Source organism: Musca autumnalis, unplaced genomic scaffold, assembly GCF_047663935.1.
Source record: "Musca autumnalis isolate F117 unplaced genomic scaffold, ASM4766393v1 scaffold_1, whole genome shotgun sequence".
NCBI lineage: Eukaryota > Metazoa > Arthropoda > Insecta > Diptera > Muscidae > Musca > Musca autumnalis.
In genome coordinates, this window is record NW_027411644.1 from 18,621,407 (window position 1) to 18,641,772 (window position 20,366).

Here is a 20,366-nt window from a genome sequence, read left to right on the forward strand (position 1 = left end):
ATTAGAGTTGAATTTACCTGCTAAGATCGGATTGTGGTTAAAGTTTTATGGGTAAAGTCCATTTGGGCCTCTGAAGTTCCAAAAAACAACAAATAGTTCAAATATTAACAACGCGAACAATATTTGCTTTTAAATTGTAAATGTTCTCGAAATAGTCTGACTTCCACCGGGATTTAGGACGTTCTCTTATGGACAGGAACAAAATTCGGCTACGCGAATGTTATTTTCTTTAAATTGTAAATTTTCTCTAAATACCCGGCCTTAGGCTGAAGATATACGACTTTCAAATTTTAACTTTTCTTCGTACAGTTGATAAGTACTTTCATACTTTTCATATCATGAGAAATATGGATTTTACTAGCAGGTTTATAAGCACTATATTCACAGAACACTTTATAGGCTTTACTAGGATACCCATATTTCCTTAGATCTTCTACACTTTAGATGTCTATATTTCGAGAAGTTATATATTGTCATGATCAGGATGAGGAGACCTGCCTATGAATAATAAGAAATTTCCTTCTCAGTAAAACTGACGTATGCATCCAGATCATATATGAACAAGTTGAGCACTCGCATTGTACGATTCACCATACGAATGCTATCTTCGTGTTCATGATGGATCCAGACTTATTTATACTGTCATTGAGAAAAATATAAGGTCTCATAATCTTTGATTTGAGAGAATAATATGAAATATACCTTTAACAACATACTCATTTGACGTATGTATAACAACAAATCATATTGAACATTGAAATGCCAAACGCAATAAATTTGAATAACATACAAAACGCTTAAAAGTATGTATTGTGTAGTGGTAATTCAGTCAAATTGGAATTTTTAATAGTTTTCAAGGAACTTATTGCATGGTATTTTTTATGAAACACAAACGCGCAAATTTATCATAAGACCCATTTCCAACTTTTATGAAAATAAAACCGATTTAAAGAAAAATAAAAAAAAAAATCTCAAGATTAACTAGCTAAATATCGATGTACATAGAAATTAGCAGCACAACAATAAATAAATTAAATTGTGTTTTAAACTTTAGTATGTTTTTTTTTTTTTTGCTTTTTTTCTTCTACTACTGGTGGTGGTGGTGTGGTGGTTAATTTGTGATTAGTAATCGGTTATTTAGTGACGATGTGTGTGAATGATCGTTAGTCGTTTAAAATTCTTAACTCGGATGTATATTAGGGGAGCTTGTGTTTCTATCATCCAGATTCTTTGTTAATTGTTATGTGATGGACTTTCGGTGAGACGGTGCTTGGCACGTGCTTTGCTGTGTGATGCACGGCGGAGAGAGCTTACACTGCCGCCAAATTCATGATCTAATGATTCCGATGAGAAAGCTACAGAGATACAGAAAGTAAATGAGAAAAACGAAAAGAAGACAAAAAAAGATATGTGGAAACAACTTCTTTACAACAAACTCTCAACAAACAACAAACGCTATGGGGAGGGGTGGGTGGAGTAGGGAAGAAACTGGGATCAGTATTATTTGCAAGGTTAGGGGGATGGTGTATACAAATTGGAATTTTGTGGTGATGCTTGGCTTTAGCCTTTGTGGAATAATTTCGTGCCATATATACAAAATTTATAAATTAAATCAAAATCATCACTGCTTTGCTGCTGCTTACTAATTTTACAAATTATTTAAAAGCTACAAATAATGGAAGAGCAAAACCCAAGCTTTATGCAAAATAGAAACCAATTCTAAATCAAAAATTTAGGCATTTTTCATGTTTCATTCAATATTAACCTTTATCCGTTGGCGACCCCAATGTTAGACTGCTGAGACTGGAACTGAGATTGTAGGGTCGCACCAAAGGACCTATTGGTGCTGGCTGTTCATCTCCGGGCAAACAAGTCTCCACCATGGCTTCTAGACAATTTCCAAAAAGCTCCGAAGATTCACCCATAACATTGTATTTCGTAAAGGGACCAGCAAAACGCCAAAGACCACCAAAACCACAACTCTGCAGGAAATGCAATTGTTGCTGTGACGGATCTTCACTGGCCAACATGTTTTGGATGATACTTTGTACTGAATTTAAAACCACCTGATCGTGTGATACCGATAAGATGTTGTTGATTTTTTGGTCCAATAAAGAGTGGCTGGAAAGAAAGACAATACATTAATATGCGTATATAAAATACATTTGCGCTGCTCAAACTTACATGACGGGAAAAACTTTGGGAAATACCACCGAACCCTCGGCAAGATATTGATAGAGAACGCGTGTCTCATTCTCATCTGAAGTATATTTTACCAGTGTGGCCAATACCGTCAATACCAATGCCTGTATCGATAGATCTGGCAAGACTTCAGGATCCAGCAGAACATTTGATTCATTTGAAACTGAGGTGCGTGAACCACGTTCCTGTTTACAAAACAAAAGTTGAAAAGAAAGTTGAAATGTTTATATTATGGATACAATGTGGTACGTATTACTACTTCAACTAAAAATTTTAAAGGATTTTGAATAATTGCACTTTTCATAATTTGACTTGAATAAAGCATGATCGATTGACTTCATGCAATAGACATTTATAATAGTTATGTGAAATTTTAATGTGCTACAAAAATGTAGAAATGTTTGAGTAGGTGCGCATGGTGCAACAATAGAAGCCAATATGTGTTATATCCATGTTCTGTGTAGGTATGTATGTGTTTGGTAGTTGTAACTGTAACCCGGGGTTAAAATATTTCCTTTTCCAAGTGTACAAATTGTTATTTTGAAAATTATTGAAAGTTGATACTGACTTTTGCGACCTTATTTACCGTAATTTAAGTTCTTAAAAATCTTTCTAAGAAGCCCAATTTCTACAAAATCTACTGAATATACAATATGCTATATATGTATATTAGGGTTATGACTTTTTTACAACCCCATATACCTGTATGATATTTTGATGAGTTTTTACCTAAGATTACATAGAATATTAATTATAAAGAGTGATTTGATAAAAAAGGCTTCCACACAAAAAGCTTTTAAAGTTTTTATTTTTCAGATCTTTTGATTTTTTAAGTCACTGTAAGCAGACATTTAACTGAAAACAAGGTATAGGGCTCACGACATAACCAAAATGACATAACCGTTTTTTTCTCACTCATTTTATCATCTTATTATTACATATATATCATTTTATATTATATATAATTTTATTTCATATATCATAACAATTAAAAGTGGTTTGTGGGGGACCTTTTTCAATATTTAAATGAAATAAAAGTTATTTTTTGAAATTTTGCCTGTTAAGCCGAAGATCTTTTTTAATGATTTTTATTAATTTTCTCGTTTAGAGTTAAGCTTGGGGTGACGTAGGGGATGGAAGATACCAAGGAACGGTCCTGACCGGTTTTAACATGGCAAAGCCCAGGATTTATCTTGGTCCCTCTTTCATCTCAAGTGGACACTGACTCCCCGTGGTGTCACCTGGGGAACTGCCTTTAACACCCGTTAAAGGTAGTGAGCTAACATGCGCCGCGCGTTCACCCATAAGAACGTTAAAAACTTGGGTTTGGGCGTCGGGTTACTAACCCTCCTCTAGAAAAAACAGCCTACTATGAAAAAACGAAAGAAAAGAAAAACAAACCCCTCTAAAGTTGACGAACCCCGCAAGCGTTTTAAGGACCATGATCTGCGAATCTGCACCTGGAATGTTCGCACTATTTATAGGGAAGATGCAGTTTACGCATTGACAGATGTACTTGAAAAGTACAAGGCCGACATTACTGCCATACAGGAAATAGGATGGAACGGGAAAGGCGTCACAACAGCACCTAAAGGTGACGCACTGTATTATAGCTGTTATAACACAAAGCATGAGATTGGTTGCGGATTTTTAGTTGGTCGGAGGTTAAAACATCTGGTCTCCAGCTTCACCCCAGTGAATGAAAGACTCGCTGCAATTCGATTAAAAGCAAAATTCTTCAACATCAGCTTTATTTGCGCTCATGCTCCCACTGAAGAAAAGGACGAACAGGCCAAAGATATATTTTACGAGCGCCTAGAAGAAACATATGACCGTTGTCCTGCCCATGACATTAAAATTATTCAGGGCGATTTTAATGCCAAATTGGAAAGGAGAATATCTTTGGCCCAACAGTCGGGAAATTCTGTCTCTACAGTGAAACATCTGACAATGGTATGAGGCTGATAGACTTTGCAGCTGCAAGAAACATGGTAGTTAGCAGTACCAGATTTAAGCATCTCGATATTCATAAGGGCACCTGGCTGTCTCCAGATCAAAGAACAAGTAATCAAATTGATCATGTTGTGATAGATGGAAGACATTCATCGAGCGTGTTGGATGTACGATCGTTCCGAGGCGCAAACATTGATTCGGATCACTACCTTGTTGCAGCAAAGGTACGTACCCTTCTAAACGTTGCAAATAAAGCACGAACAGACACAACGCGGAAGTTGGACATCGATATGCTGCAAACACAACAGGTAGCCACAGCATATTCCACTCAACTTGCCCAATTGCTTAACGCGAGCACTCCTTGTCCCGATAACATAACAACACAATGGCAAAATATTGCCCACTCCATGCAAACAGCCGCAAAATCAGTACTTGGATACCAGAGACCTCCACCAAGGAATCCATGGTATGACCAGGAGTGTCGTGCTGCTACCGAAGAGAAAAATGCGGCATAGAGGGCTACTTTGCAATCAGTAGCAACGCCTAGCGCAAGAGAGAGGTATCGGGAGAAAAGGAGAGAGGAGAAACGTCTTTTCCTCAGCAAAAAAGAGATAGATGGAAAAGCGGGAGTGTGAACAAATCGAGATGTACAGGAGACAGAATGAAGTCCGAAAATTCTACCAAAGAGTGTAACATCAAACTGATGGCTTTGGAACTGGCACATCCTCCTGTAGGCACCAGCAAGGTAATCTGGTAACTGATACAGATAGTGTGCTAAGGATATGGAAAGAGCATTTTTTCCAAACTGCTGGTATCCAATAGTAGCGAAGTCGACGAAGATACCGCAGATCCAATCCCAGAAGATGTTGTTGAATGTATACCACCCGGCCAAGATTAGGTAAAGACAGCAATAAACCGGCTGAAGTATAATAAGGCAGCAGGAGCTGATGGCCTACCTGTCGAGCTGTTTAAAACCGGAGGCGACACGCTGATAAGGTGTATGTATCAGCTAGTTAGCTCCATCTGGCAGGAAGAACGCGTACCCGACGATTGGAACCTGAGCATCCTGTGTCCCGTCCATAAGAAAGGAGATAAGACTGTATGCTCCAACTATAGGGGCATAAGTCTTCTCCCTATTGCCTATAAGATAGTGTCAGCGGTATTGTGCGAACGACTAACGCCAATGGTCAACGAAATAATTGGACCATACCAATGTGGCTTTAGACCTGGCAAGTCCACCATTGACCAGATATTTAACCTGCGGCAAATCCTAGAGAAGACTCAAGAGATGCAGATCGACACATATCACCTTTTTGTCGATTATAAAGCAGCATTCGCAGCATTGCAGCATTCCCCTCCGATCAAAGGTATTCCATGCAATGTCTGAATTTGGTATCCCCGCAAAGCTCATCCGGCTTTGTAAGATGACTTTAACTGATACTAGGTGCTCAGTTAAAATTGGAAAGAACCTCTCCGAAGAATTTTGTACCAAAAGAGGTTTCAGACAAGGAGACAGTCTTTCGTGTGACCTATTCATTTTGCTGGAAAAGGTAATATGTCTGGAAAATAAAATGTCAAAAGAAATGGCACAATTTACACCAATAGCCACATGTTACTTGCTTATGCTGATGACATAGTCATCATGGGACGATCAGTAAAGGAAGTAACTGAGGCAGAATCTGCGAAAGTGGGACTGGCGGTAAACGGCGAAAAGACCAAATTGATGGTGTCTACACGCAAAGCGTCCATAGAGCTCGGACCAACTGTGGAAGTTGGTACCTACAATTTTGAGGTAGTTAAAGACTTCGTCTACATCGGCACTGTCATAAACACAACAAACAACATCAGTTGTGAAATAAGAAGAAGAATTGTATTGGCCAACAGATGCTATTTTGGTTTAAGTAAGCAATTTAAAAATAAAGCCACATCTCGTCGAACAAAAATAACACTATACAAAACGCTGATACTACCCGTGCTAATGTATGGCTCCGAAGCATGGGTACTTGCGCAAGCAGATAAGGCAGTGCTTGGTGTGTTTGAGAGAAAAATTCTTCGAAAGATCTACGGGCCGATTTGCGTTGAGCCTCTGCAACCGCATCAGTATGAATGTCTCTTAAACCTGCCTGGTATGCACGTTGATCTAGAGGTTCTCTTTTATATCTTTGGACCTCTCTCTCTCTAGATCTCTATAATCCTCCCTAACTCGCCTGGGGGGTTCAGGCATATCCACCAGATGGTGATTTGGGTGGTCTTGCCTATAGCATCCAAGCAAGTACTGCATCGTCAACATCCTGTTGTGACGACTCACAGGAAGAATCTTTGTCTCCTCATGTAAATGGTCCACTGCAGACATGAGGTGACACCCTGTAGCTGTTCTCAGGGCAGCATCCTGACAGATTTGTAGTTTATCCCATTGCGTATCACTTACGTTAGCAAACCACGCTGGCGCCGCATAGCTTACCCAGACCGACCTATCGCGTTGTATGTGGTAAACAAGGTTTCTTTATCCCAAGTACTGCCGGCTAGGGACTTGAGGACCTTGTCGATGTTTCTCAGCTAATCGCAGATAACTGTAGTATGCTGGGTCGACTTATACATGCTATCGAATGTGACCCCTAGGACTTTGGGGTAGTTTGTGGTCGGAATAATTGCACCGTCCACCTGCACATTCAGTGGGAGCTTCATTTGCGCCGTCCATGTGGTGAACAGTGTGGCTGTTGACTTAGTGGTGGATATTTTGATATTCCTCGCGTGTAAAAACTCTACAAGATCAATGAGATGGGCATTAAGCCTGTCACAAACGTTATCGATATTGGGATCTGACGCCATGATTGTACAATCATCCGCATACGTAATTAAGTCAATGCCGTTGGGAGGGCGTGGAATTGCAGAGAGGTAGAGGTTAAACAGTTCCGGAGATATCACCCCTCCTTGGGGAACTCCCTGCTTCACTCTACGAGGTTTGGACTTTCTGTCTCTGAATTCCACGTATGACTGGCGACCATACAAATAGTTGATGACCCAGCGTTTCAGACAAGGCCGGAGGGTAGTATTCTCAATATCCTCGAACAACCTAGCATGGCTGACCGTATCAAACGTTTTAGTCAGATCCAATGCTACCATCACTGTTCTGTGACATGGTTTGTCCTGGTTGAGTCCTCGTCCAATATATGTGGAAATGACGTGCAGTGCTGTTGTGGTGCTGTGCTGCTTTCGGAACCCGTGTTGATGATCTGCAACTGGATAACACGTTCTGATGCTGGGGAGGAGAAATGCCTCGAGTAGCTTTGCTACTGGTGATAGAAGCGAAATCGGCCTGTACGACTCACCTTTACTGGCATCTTTGCCAGGTTTCAGCAGCGGGACCACCCTGCCCATCTTCCAGGCATCGGGAACTATTAGGGTGGCTAGCGATAAGTTGAGGACCTTACTTAAATACTCGACTCCTGGGCTATACAGCTGTTTTAGCATCACCATAGAAATTCCGTCAGGTCCAAGCGCTTTGGATGACTTTTGCGCCTCGGATAACATCTGCAACATCATCCATCGTAAATTGTGGCGGTTCTTCCTCGGCTGGAAGAGATCGCAAACGACGCAAAACACATATCTTCGCCCGGTCGCTATCGGGGTTCTCGATAAATTGTCGGCAGAAATAGCCAGCGCACCTCTTCGGATCTGTCGGTGATGTAATTGTCAGGTGATGTAATTTGTCGATTTTATTGTTGTAGCAACGCAAATATATTCTTTCGAATATATTTTCAGTTATCTATACCCAGATTAAAAAACTCGGCAACCTGGACTGGCTGGTCAGTTAAACAAATGCAGCAGGTTGTGTGGTCCCAATCCACATGCAAAACATGTGTTGGGATGTAATTTGAGCTAAAACCACTCGCGTTTGCCTTGGAAGCTGCCGTTCTCCTACTGCGATGGATGGGCTGGTCTCCATTCACACTGTATCTTTGTACTTACCGCGCAATACATCAATGTAAATGCTGTCCAAGTCTGCTTGATAGGATCGTTGATCTAGAGGTTCTCGTTTGTACATTTGAATCTCTCGTTAGAGAACATCTCTGCTGAGTTGCATAGTGGGGGAAGCCTGCCCACTAGGATTGTGACAGGGATGCTCATGACGATAACACCCAATCAACTCAGGTACTGGCATCGACAACAGCTTGTTGTGCTAATACATTTGTAAAATCTTCGTCTCATCATGAAGGTGGTCCATTAGGTGACACGATGGTTATATCTGCCAAAGCTTTAGTCATTACCAAGGACCGAGTGACACAACACATAATAAGCATTCCCTATATCCATTATGTCCTTCCAAAAAACGCTAATATAAAGTCCATAACATGGAGCACAGCTATTTATCGGCGGGATGTAAACGTTAAGGAAATCTTCCTCGTCAGTTTTTTACCTGACAGATAACCCCATGCATTTCATGTGCGGCCCGGCTCAACCGAGATTGGTTTGTATTAACATACTGATGCAACAGGAAATTTCCTCAGTTCGTTGTAAGCTAAATTTTCGCGACCTTAATTTTCTTCCGACTCATAAAGTCCACTATTTCCTCGATCTTACATCGCAATACCATGGCAATTAAATTGTAAAAAGGATGCCTGCTACGTGTTCGTCTGCTGTTGGGGGACTTCGGGTTAATATCGTAGTCTGATTATGATGATGACTCACTGGGGCTGTGTTCACATGGACGAGTCCAGAACAACCCCTGAGACGCACTTCTCCCGGCATCTATTGCATATCACCGAAGTTTAAGAGTGGTGGATGCGGATGTGACAAACCGAGTACTTCCGGACAGAAATTAATTTGTTAAATAATTAATAAAATTCATAAATTTGTATTTAGTCGACCTTTTAAATGTATGTTTTTTAATATAAATCTTTATTGAGCTTGAGGTCAGTGTTGGGAAAAACATGAAACAGTAAAAATAACCAACTCTGACCTCAAGCTGAATAAAATTTTTTATTTTAAAATATAATTATTAAATTTCAAAGATTTTTTATAAATATCTAAAGATTAATCTAATTCTTTAATTCGATATAAAACCCCAAGGTCCCCTTCACCTGTTGCTATAAGTGTTAAATAGTTTGTAGTTAAATCTAATGTGCAACTAAAAACCAAAAAAAAATGTAAACAGATTTCAAAATAAGGTAGAGCGGATAGTAAAAGAAAGAGGGAAGAAGTTATAACAAAAATTGCATTGTATACCTGACGTTCTTCGATTCCACTCGCATTATTTGGATCTTTGGTGGTGGGTACCGAAAATGAGCGTTGAGTTTTGAACAAAACTCTCGCATTCTTCAGTCAAGAAATATTTTAACATGTTTTTCGGTTTTTTTGTTCGACAAAAAACGTTTTCAAAATAGCGCAGAACACAAATAAAACCCAATGAGAGGAAGAGACAGAGGAGTAGAATTTTGTTTTCGGGCATGCAAGTAAATTAAAAAACATAATTAAATAATTTAGAAAATTATTCCAACAAATTTAGAGGCACGATGACAATTAGGTGGGTAAGTAGGTGATGGTGAGAACATGGAAGAAGAAATATGGAATTAAATGCATTTCATTTTATAATTTTATCAATGAGAATCAGTAACAAAATACAAAATACACCAATCAGAGCAGGCATTGTATATAGTTGAGGAGGTGATTGGTAAATGGTAAAATAAAAAAGTTATATAAAAAAATAATTTTATAAAATAGAAAGAAATGGAAATTAGTTTGATTATTATAGAGCTTTACTTTGAACAAAGTTGTTAAAAGTAATGAGAAAATTCGACATAAATAAGCTACGAACGAATATGATTTTGAAATAGACTGAGAAGAAACTTATAGAATTTGTGAAGTTAAGAGATTTAAGGTGGGTGACAAAGGGTACGTATTATAAGCAGTGGACCTAAATATTCCACTGACAGACCTCATCATTTCAGTACTTGTTTGGGTGTTACCGTGAGAGCCACCCCAATCACCATCTTGTGGGTAGGCCCGACACATTCAGGCACATTAGGAAGGATATCCACACTCTAGAGGAAGAGCTCCAACGATACAGGAGAGAACCACTAGACCAACAAGCATATCAAGCTGGTTTAAATAGCATTCACACAGACGCAGTTGCTAAGGCCATAAGCAAATATAGTGTGAATGAAGTCCTCGGAGTACATGCCCCATCTATCACAGCTGAGGAGCGTCAGCTGCCACGACAAACCAGAGTAGTGCAAATTACCTTGACCACGTCTTTAACCAATGTCTCAGCACTTTCGAGGTCCCAGACATGTGGAAAGTCGGTAAAATAATCCTTGTCCAAAAACCAGGCAAACCCGCCCACATGAGCAATTCATACCGCCCAATCACTCTGCTATCGCCAGTCGTAAAAATACTGGAATCTATTAACTGACCGCGCTTCACTGAACACTTCCACCTTGCCGACCATCAGCACGGCTTCAGAGCCGGAATGAGCACTATAACAGCTCTCAGTGAAGTCACTGCTAAGGTAACAGAAGGACTCTACAGCAAGAGGCCACATCACAGAACCATACTAGTGGCACTAGACTTGTCCAAAGCCTTTGACACGGTTAACCACGCCACTCTCCTGAGGGACGTTATGGAAGCAACACTCCCCAACTACCTCAAGAGATGGCTGGTTAACTACATGGCAGGCAGACAGTCCTATGTGGAGTTCCGAGGACACAAATCCAAACCCAGGAAGAATAAACAAGTAGTACCTTAAGGGGGCGTACTATCCCCGATGTTATTTAACTACTATATATCCTCTTCTGTAAACATGCCGAGATGGTGGCTGGGAGTGTAGGGAAAATGAATAAAATCCTTAAAGCTCTCTCTGGCAGCACATGGGGGAAAGACAAGGAGACCATCCTGACCACCTACAAGGCAATAGGTCGTCCCCTCCTTGACTACGCAGGACCAATATGGTCACCGGCGATCAGCTACACGCAATGGAAGAACCTCCAAACGGTCCAAAATACGGCCTAGCGTATCGCTACAGGGTGCCACTCCAAGGCCCCAGAAAACCACCTACAGCATGAAACCAAACTCCTCCCGGTAAAATCCCACTGTACCCTCCTAACACAACAACACGCGATTAAATGCAAGAAACAGGACCACCCTAACCATGCGACCCCCCTCTGAAAGACCCACACCCATTGGATACGACTTTCGTAAAGAGCTACCGAATATCCCCCGCCATCCCCCATAATCCATCAAATGATGACATAAAAAACGCCAAAGACCAAATCTCCTCCTATACGAGCTGTGTTGTGCTCGGTGGGAGACCCCCTCCTGTAAGCGAGGATGAGAGGGTCCTACCTAGGGAGACCAGATCGACTCTATCCCAGCTCAGGTCTGTTATCTCTAGGTACCTCAACAGTTATCTCTCCTTTCGGAGCTTATGCAAGGAGCCTTATCAAAGCTGTCCCGTTGGGCCACCACAAATGGCCTTGGTGTAAATCCAACGAAAACAGAACTGGTATTGTTCACAAGAAAGCGTAAGCTCGGCGACTTCATGCTACCAACATTGGATGGAGTGCAGTTACATCTATCTCCTGAGGCCAAATACCTAGGTACAATCCTGGATTCTCAATTGAGATGGAAAAGGAACGTCGAGGAACGGACGAAGAGAGGTATGATTGCACTTAATTCATGTAAGAATTCGATTGGGAAAAGTTGGGGATTAAACCCAGCTATTATACACTGGCTGTATAATACTGTTGTGAGATCCATCTTATCCTATGAATGTCTTGTCTGGTGGCATGCGCTTCGACATAAATCGAACTCCGGCAACATAGACAAGATGCATAGACAAGGTGCAAATGCGATGTTAAACCTCTTGCCCACGAGACTTAGCATCAAAGGTCAAGCAGCACGTAGTGCCCTAAGGCTGCATGAATTGAATCGTTGGCGTGACAGCACCTATGGTCATGCATGCATTCTTCGAGAGCTATGACCAAACCTTAGCTTAAATCTGCAGGGGAAATTCAGCGACTACTTATCACCAATCCATAGATTTGAAGATTTTGAGGTCGTTATCCCTAGTAGAGATGACTGGATCCGTAGTAACCCTCCTCTGGACGGTCTGGCTTTCTATACAGACGGTTCCAAGATGGAAGAAGGTACCGGAGCTGCGAAAAGCTTTGCCTGCAATACTCATAAAGGTTGAACAGCGACTGTAGTGTTTTCCTAGCAGAAATCTCCGCGATCAAAATGGCCGCAGAGTTGATAAAAAGTCTGGATGCTGAAATCTTTGAACCGGTGACTATCTTCGTTGATAGTCAGCCGGCTCTTTAAGCCATCAAATCCTCCAATATCAAGTCTGAGGCCGTTCTTGAGTGTAGAAGTGCTTTGGCGAACCTCACTAACGCTGTCCGACTCTGCTGGGTACCGGGACACTGTAACATTGTGGGAAACGAGAAGGCAGATGAACTGGCAAGACATGGATCTCAATCAACAAGTCAAGCTATCACTGATTCTATCAAACCACCCATATGTCACGTTTTTCGGAAGGTGGAGACGTTCTTTGAAGAACAAGCCAAGGAACTATGGCATAATGAACCAAGGTGCAACGTGTCAAGGGTCATTTGGCCGACTCTATCAACAAAGAGAACAACTTCACTTTTAAGTTTGAATAAGTCAGAAATCAGGGTATTGACGGGAGTCATTACCGGTCTTTGCAACAAACGAGCTTTTATCGGCAAATGGCAGGATGATGGCGTGGACTATTGCAGACTCTGTGAAGATGAGGAGGAAACGGAGACGATTGAGCATATTTTATGCCGTTGCCCGATGTTAACTCGAAAGCGATATAGATTAGCAGGAATATGCTTTCCTCCAAGCTTAACCTTCTACTCAAACACGGAACCAACAATCATAAACAACATCATCAAAAATTTGAATTGGCTGGAACGGCGCGACCCATAAGCGTAACTACTTCTCTGACAGTTTTCTACCATCACCAAATAAACCACCCTCTCTTTCTTTATTATATCTTCATCTTTTAATAATCCATTTATTATTACTTTCCCAATCACATCCTCTTTTCTTTATTCTTCTCTCTTTTCTCTTCTCTTGTCTTTTCAGGTAATTCTGAACCTCTTTTACGGATGATCACAATGGACCGAAAGGTCTCCGAGTGGCGTAGTCAATATATATTGACTACACATCCCCAAACCTAACCTATCTCTCCCTCCTGAATCCTGAGATAACTGACACATGCCCAAAATGTGGCCAATCTCCACACATCACTCGGCACCTCTTCGCGTGTCCTGCACAACCGACAGACCTGACGCCGGAGTCTCTTTGGATACATCCAGTTGAAGCGGCCCGCTTTCTGGGACTGTATGTGGATGCCTAGATGTCTAGATATTAATTTCATATTTTCTTCTTTTCTATTTCTTTCCTTTCGATACAATCTTTACTTGTAGGGGTTACAACAACAACCAGAGTAGTTTTGCTCAACTACGCTCGGGATATTGCAGTCGCCTAAATTCTTATTGGGCGGAAAACGATCGCGCCGTGCAAGACATCTGTCCAGTATGCGGCATGGGACCGCACGGCACAAAGCATAATTTCTACTGTCCCGCCAAACCTACCCATCTTACTCCAGTTTATCTGTGGCTACATTCCATCGAAGCATCCACTTTCCTGGAACTGGAGATAGATCCAGAGCCAGATTGAACAGAGAAGAATGAAGAGAGATTTAATTGTGTTGTAACTAAGAATACTAAAAACTTTAGTGCGAGAGGTGTATGAAAGAGTGGTCCTAAATATTGGGATGATGTTCGATGAAACTTCAAAACAATCCTCAGACAGTCTTTTAACTCCACTTAATAGGAAATTATGATCCGATATTGTCCATCTTCGAACTAGATTTAAGTTTATGGGAAATATTAGGATGTGCGAAGGTTGGACCAATATCAGTCACTCCTTTCTATTGTTATCCTGCCCATCAGCTAATATGAGTCAATCACTGTAGGATTTCTTTAGAGCTTTTAGACCATTATATCAGGAAGCACGGGCCTACCCTTGTTAGGTGGGTTGATGAGATGCTGAAGAGCAGAATCATCAACTCCCATCTAGGAGAGAGTTCCGTAAGGAAAAATGTTTGCAGGGTTACGCCGCAAGGAGGAGTTTTATCACCCCTTCTCTGGCTCCTTGTGAAATTCAACCAGCTAAGGACGAAGGTGGTAGCCTATGCTGACGATGTTGTTATCCTTATTAGCGGCAAATTCTTGCCGACCATATCAGACCTTATGCAACGTGCTTTAGAGCAGCTGTCTCGCTGGGCTCGCGTCAATGGACTGGGTGTGAACCCAGCTAAGACGGAAATTGTACTCTACACGAAGAAGCGCAAAATTCCCGATTTCCCGCTACCAAAACTGGACGGTGTTGCCTTAAGACCTTCATCGGAAGCCAAATACCTCGGTGTTATCCTGGACCAACGTCTAAATTGGAAAAGGAACACTGAGGAGAGGGCTAAGGGGGGTTTTATGGCACTCTATTCCTGCAAGAACTCCATCGGTGAAAGTTGGGGTCTCAGACCAAAGATCATACACGGGTTGAATGATACGGTGGTTCTACCCATTCTTACCTATGGCGGGCTTGTCTGGTGGCATGCTCTCGGTAACAGTGTACTTCTGTCCAAACTATCGAGTGTTCAAAGAGCCGCATCTCTGCTAATCTCTATGATACTTGAATGTCTCTGAATCTGATACTTGATCTCCAACCTCTGGACATCACTATCCATTTTCAGGCGGCGAGGACGGCTTTCAGGCTTAGAGAGTCAAGGGTGTGGCAGTGTTCACGATTTGGACATGCAAAGGTCCTCTCTCCCTTTACCGAATTACTTGAGTTCAGTGGACTCAATCACATCAGTGATTATATACCCACTGTACTCAACTTCAACCCAATAAATGTTACAATTCCAAGCAAGGATGCCTGGTCTAGTGGTAGCCCTCCTCTTGGCGGTCTGGCCATCTACACAGACGGCTCCAAGATGGAGGATGGCACAGGTGCCGGGTTCTACTGCGAAAACCCACCAATTAAACAATCCTTCAAACTCAATGATAATGGCAGCGTTTTTCAGGCAGAAATTTTTGCAATAAGGAAAGCAGTGGAGATGGTCAAAGAACTTGGGAGCAGCCTTATAGGACCGGTGACTATTTTTGTCGATAGTCAAGCGGCCCTTAAGGCCCTCAAGTCGTGGACTATAAATTCAAAAGCTATCCTTGACTGCAAAAACGATCTGCTTGAAGTACGTGATATCGTTGGTCTTTTCTGGGTTCCAGGACACAGTGATATAGAGGGAAAAGAAGTGGCGGATGAACTAGCACGAGGTGGTTCTCAGTCGATTGACTTACAAGTTGAGTCATCCACCAGACCACTAAAGTGCTACTACATCGGAAAACTTCGCGGCCTCTTCCTTGAGAAGGCAGGGCAAAGATGGCAAACGGAACCTGGCCGTAAGGTATCCAAGGCAATCTCGCCTAGCTACTCTCAATATAAAACCAATTGTCTCTTTTCACTAAATAAGTTAGGGATAAAGACCACTGTAGGACTCATTACCGGTCATAGCATGGTCAGGTCCCTAACTTCTAGATGGGACAACAGTAGTGTAGACTACTGTGGGCTATGTCAAGACCCAGAAGAAACAGAGATGGTCGAACATCTACTGTGTAGGTGCCCCTCGCTACTCACGAGGAGACCTCGATTCTTCGGTAGATATGAGATAAATACTCTGACTTTCTTCTCCGACATAGACCCCATCTACATATACCAATTTGCAAAAATCTAACATGGCTTGGCAAACATAACTAATTAATTTGCTTTTTTTCTTCTTCACACAGGGGGATAAAAAACTGGCTCAACTTTGAACCACAACCTCAGCAGACACACACTCACATCCATAGTACATCACTTTCATCACATCAAACAACTCTACATCAACATCTCTACCACAACCTCAGCAGTCACACACCCATATCCATTACTCATCACGTTCCTCACACCAAACCACTCTACATCAACAAAATCTGCAATAGCCCAACCACCGTACATCACTTTAGAATAGACCAGTCACCACACACAACAAATTGATTAAAACTTGCATCTATCATCACAATCTCAGCAACAACACACTCAACTCTAAACAAGCAACCACCTCCCACATGTCTCTACTTCATCACAGCAAACCGCTTACATAAGCAAATCTGCAATAGACCAACCACAACACACAGCTTCTTTAAGGATGATCACAATGAACCTCAAGGTCTCCGAGTGAAGTAGCTGCGAACAACGGTAGCTGCGCGTCCTAAAACCAAGTTTTTAGTATTGGTAATACCCTCGGAGTTTTATTCCTTAAACAGATGTAAGCATAAAAGTAATCCTTAAATCTCTTTTCATAATCTCACATTTCACAAATTTCTCTCAATCTCATTGTCTTAAACCAAAAAAGATGTACAAACGCAACATTTATATATATCACGATAATCAAGATATCAACTTCAAAGAAGCTAAGAGTATATACTGTAAAATATCGTTATATAAGTGATATTATATATGGACTATAAACTATGTAACTCATAAACAAAACTTACCGGTGGTGCAGGTACTTTATGATGACGGGCAAAATTCAAAGCCGACTGATCTAGAATGTCCCATGATTTTTGACGTCTTGATAAGGCCATGCTGCTGCCCTGCTGTAAACAAATTTATTGAGTAGTAGCCAATTACATGCATTGTGCTTTAACTTCTTCTTACATTTTGTGCGCCATTTGCGGCAGCTGCCTGTTCTGTACTACCAGCACCACCACCGTTCTCTGTGGGCATTTCAGCTGGCCAACGGGGTAGGGCATGTTTGACATGACATCTAGATCTCACTTCCTCAGATACAGCAACCAAGGCGGTTAAATATGCTACACTATCGGGGGTCACTTCGAATTTATCACGTCTACAGGGTTTGGCAATTATACCCAAAAGCATGGTTAAAATGCGTGATGTCCTTGACACTGTGGTGGGTGTTGGATGTCGGAAACCCTAAATAAAATCACAAGAACTTGCAACTTTATTGGTTCGGCACTAAAGTTCTGAGCTTACCTTTATTAAATGTCCAGCCAAAGCAAAATGGAAATTACTGCGAAATGATAAACCCACAGCATGATCTAATTGTTTAAAATGCCATTCAAGTTTTTCGCGGGTACCCATCATAACCTCAGCTATATTGGCATTATCAAAACATCCTTGAGACTTGAGAGTATGTAGATTTTGTTCCAGCAATGCCAATCCGGCACCATAAAGGTTGCCCTCATCCAATTGCAAAACGGAAATGGCCACCCAAAAGAGATTTCGATGAATGGGAGATTCCTGCAAACAAACAATTAAGTATTTAAATCTACCAAATCTACAAAAGTTGTTTTGTATTTACCGGTCTCAAAAGAGGTTGAATACGCGTCAAACACATAACTATAGCTTCTATAAGGGTTATATCGGTAAACGACTCCACAGCCTTAACCAAAATCCTCAGCAACTGTTTCACTTCCTGGTCGGTTACACTTTTACTAATACAACCGAAAACAATTAACGCCCTAGGCTGTAGGGCTGGGTTGTGGCAAAACGCAAAGCTACGAGCCAACGAATTCCATGTCTGCAACCACTGACAATCGGGCACATCACGCATACACGATTCCATTATTTCAAGCAGGGCATCGGTGATTACTTCTAGGGACGGTAAGGAAAGTCGTTCTCTATCGGGTGGCAAATTTTGTGATACCCGCTCATTGCCCAACCACTTGTCGGGTGGGTGACGACAACTTGAACGGAATGCTGTGACAGCAGCCGATTTCACTTTACTTATACCGAAAAGTAAATAGAATTTGGGTAGCGAGAATTCATCCAATGACAGGCGCAACACTCGCTGGGCCTCTTCCGAGAAAATCGGCTTGGTACAGGTACATAATGAATGTATTATATTTATAACTAAACCATGAGTGGAAGCCCTCATAGACAATGAACCAGAGCAGACTAGAAAGGTGATGGTGTGGAAAAGATAGGGCAAATGGGTGGCCACATCGAGACAATTGTTAAACGAAAGCATAAGTAAGTAGCGTCCCAAAATGGCAATATCATCCCACATCATGTGGTGTTCCAAAAATTGTGCAGGATTCGAACAGGTCTTATCCATTACACGACACATGCGTGTAATAACTTTCTTTGAGACCAATTGGACATTGGCCGAGGCCAAGGCCACAGCTGTGTCGGCCATTATTTCCACCTGAGGCGATCCTAGGCCATATATGATGGACTTGTGCAAAAAATTATCCAAAACCATATCAATAAGTTCGGGTATTTGTCCAATTGAACCCCATATCTTGGCTTGGACTGAGGGATACATTTCTTTTTGTTCAATGGTTAGGCAAATTAATTTATCCAGAATTTGTGAGACCTTCAGTTTTTTGGCATCATCATTAGATTTACAAAATTTCACCAGATTCTTTAGCCATGGCGTCATGTACTCCAAGCACAAATGCTTCAGTTCGATGGTACTGCGTTGAAAGCCTTGTATACATTCTTCGAGGAATTCCAAAGTCAAGTGAGGTTCATTGGTGGCCAATTTTTCACTGACAGACTTAATGAAAATGGTGTTGTTCGAGGGAATACACAAACCCTGGGTCTCCAACAGCTGGCCTTCAATTTTCAAATCAAAGGTACAGGTTAAGGCGCACAGCAAATTATAGGCGGCTGTACGTAAGTTAGGGTCGGCTGAACCCAAATTAAGTAAGGCCATATTAAGCAAAGTTCCCGGTACATCCTTGGGTCGTATTTTTTGATGTACTGTCACCGAATCGGGTTGACTTAATTCCCAGCGATTACGTATGTGTATTATGGCCTGGACAATATTATCGCAATCGTTGTGTATGAAACTTAATTGACCACTTTCATTGGCAATGGACAAGGTGAATTGATTATCATCCACCAGGCAAACTTCTTCAATTTCCGAGGCATAGTAGACATCATTTAGCAACACCGAATGGGCCAAAACCTTTGTCTTTTCGGCGGAGGTTATTTGCAATGCTGTTGGTCCGACTTTTATGGCCACTTTCGTGTCTTTGTGACTTAATTTCAAGGCATTGCTAAATACCTTGAGATCTTCATCGAGAGATAAGGTGGCACCGGGTAACTTTTGTTGATCTGGATCTATGTAGTCGTTTAATTTGTTGGGAGAATCGAGGAACATCAGCTTGCGATTGCCCTAAAATGAAGAACATAATTAAATTTTAAATATAAATCTGCAGTTCTATAAAGACAAGGAACTTACCTTCAACGGGGCCAAAATCCTGTCATGAAATTTGGTATATTCCCTTACCCAAGAGTTGCAGTTATAAATATAAACCGCATGTACATTTTCATATGCCACCGCTGGTAAAACATAAAACCATTTCTGCAAAAACTCTGTCCGAAATCGATTATCCGAATTGACATGGGTAAAATCAATGACCACCTCAAATGTGGAATGACAAAAGGGTTTCAGTGTTAGAATAACATGATAGATCAAAAGATCACCATTTGTTTCACCAATCCTGAGGCGGAAAGAATGGGATACAAATAAAAATGAAATGGAAATTTATTGGATTAAAATGGATCTTACTTGTATCTCCTGGCAATATAATAGAATACCGGATAACCCGATTTACTGGTACCAGCCTGATAGAAAATATTCATAGCCTTTAGAGCCTTGAATTCTTCTTTTTCATGCATTTGATGTTTAACCATGATTTCTTCGAAATTCGTAGAGGACATATCAATGGAACTCCATCGAGGATATGATGAGAACATCATGCTGTAAAGGGGGAGATGTCATTATTATTATTTTCTTAAAATAATGTACAATATATGAAGTTCTTCTAGAGAAGAGGAGACAATGTGACGTTCTAAATTCCCTTATCTACTGTTAGAGGAAGTGTTGCGCTGAGACGACCTGTGAAAAGCCTGTTTATGTATGTTGAAACGAAAATATGGTTAAGTGAATCACAACCAAACTCTGGTTTTCGAAACAATATTTCATTTGCCTTTACTTCAAAACAAAAACCAAATTTGAAAAACACACTCCAGTTTGGTAGTATTTCGTACGCACTTATTTTCCTATCGACGTACAGAAACAGGCGGTTATTCAATTTATTTACCTCCTT

General features: G+C 41.2%; 1 protein-coding gene across 8 annotated transcripts in view; it reads right to left on the reverse strand.

Moving 5' to 3' along the window:
- Positions 1–20,366, reverse strand: part of Nf1 (neurofibromin 1) — a 43,262-nt gene that overhangs the window by 13,257 nt on the left and 9,639 nt on the right. Inside the window, exons 15-24 of one of the 8 annotated variants that reach the window (XM_073968689.1) lie at positions 19,826–20,017; positions 19,496–19,757; positions 17,606–19,429; positions 17,278–17,544; positions 16,942–17,217; positions 16,779–16,877; positions 9,382–9,471; positions 2,185–2,387; positions 1,766–2,121; positions 1,059–1,355 (exon numbers count right to left, since the gene is read on the reverse strand). In XM_073968689.1, the coding sequence (XP_073824790.1) occupies positions 1,234–1,355; positions 1,766–2,121; positions 2,185–2,387; positions 9,382–9,471; positions 16,779–16,877; positions 16,942–17,217; positions 17,278–17,544; positions 17,606–19,429; positions 19,496–19,757; positions 19,826–20,017 (3,691 nt within the window). In that variant the 3' untranslated portion in view covers positions 1,059–1,233. Of the gene's footprint in view, positions 1–1,051; positions 1,356–1,765; positions 2,122–2,184; positions 2,388–9,381; positions 9,472–16,778; positions 16,881–16,941; positions 17,218–17,277; positions 17,545–17,605; positions 19,430–19,495; positions 19,758–19,825; positions 20,018–20,366 lie in introns of those variants that run through there. The other 7 variants (XM_073968682.1, XM_073968718.1, XM_073968712.1 and 4 more) reach the window with 7 other exon arrangements.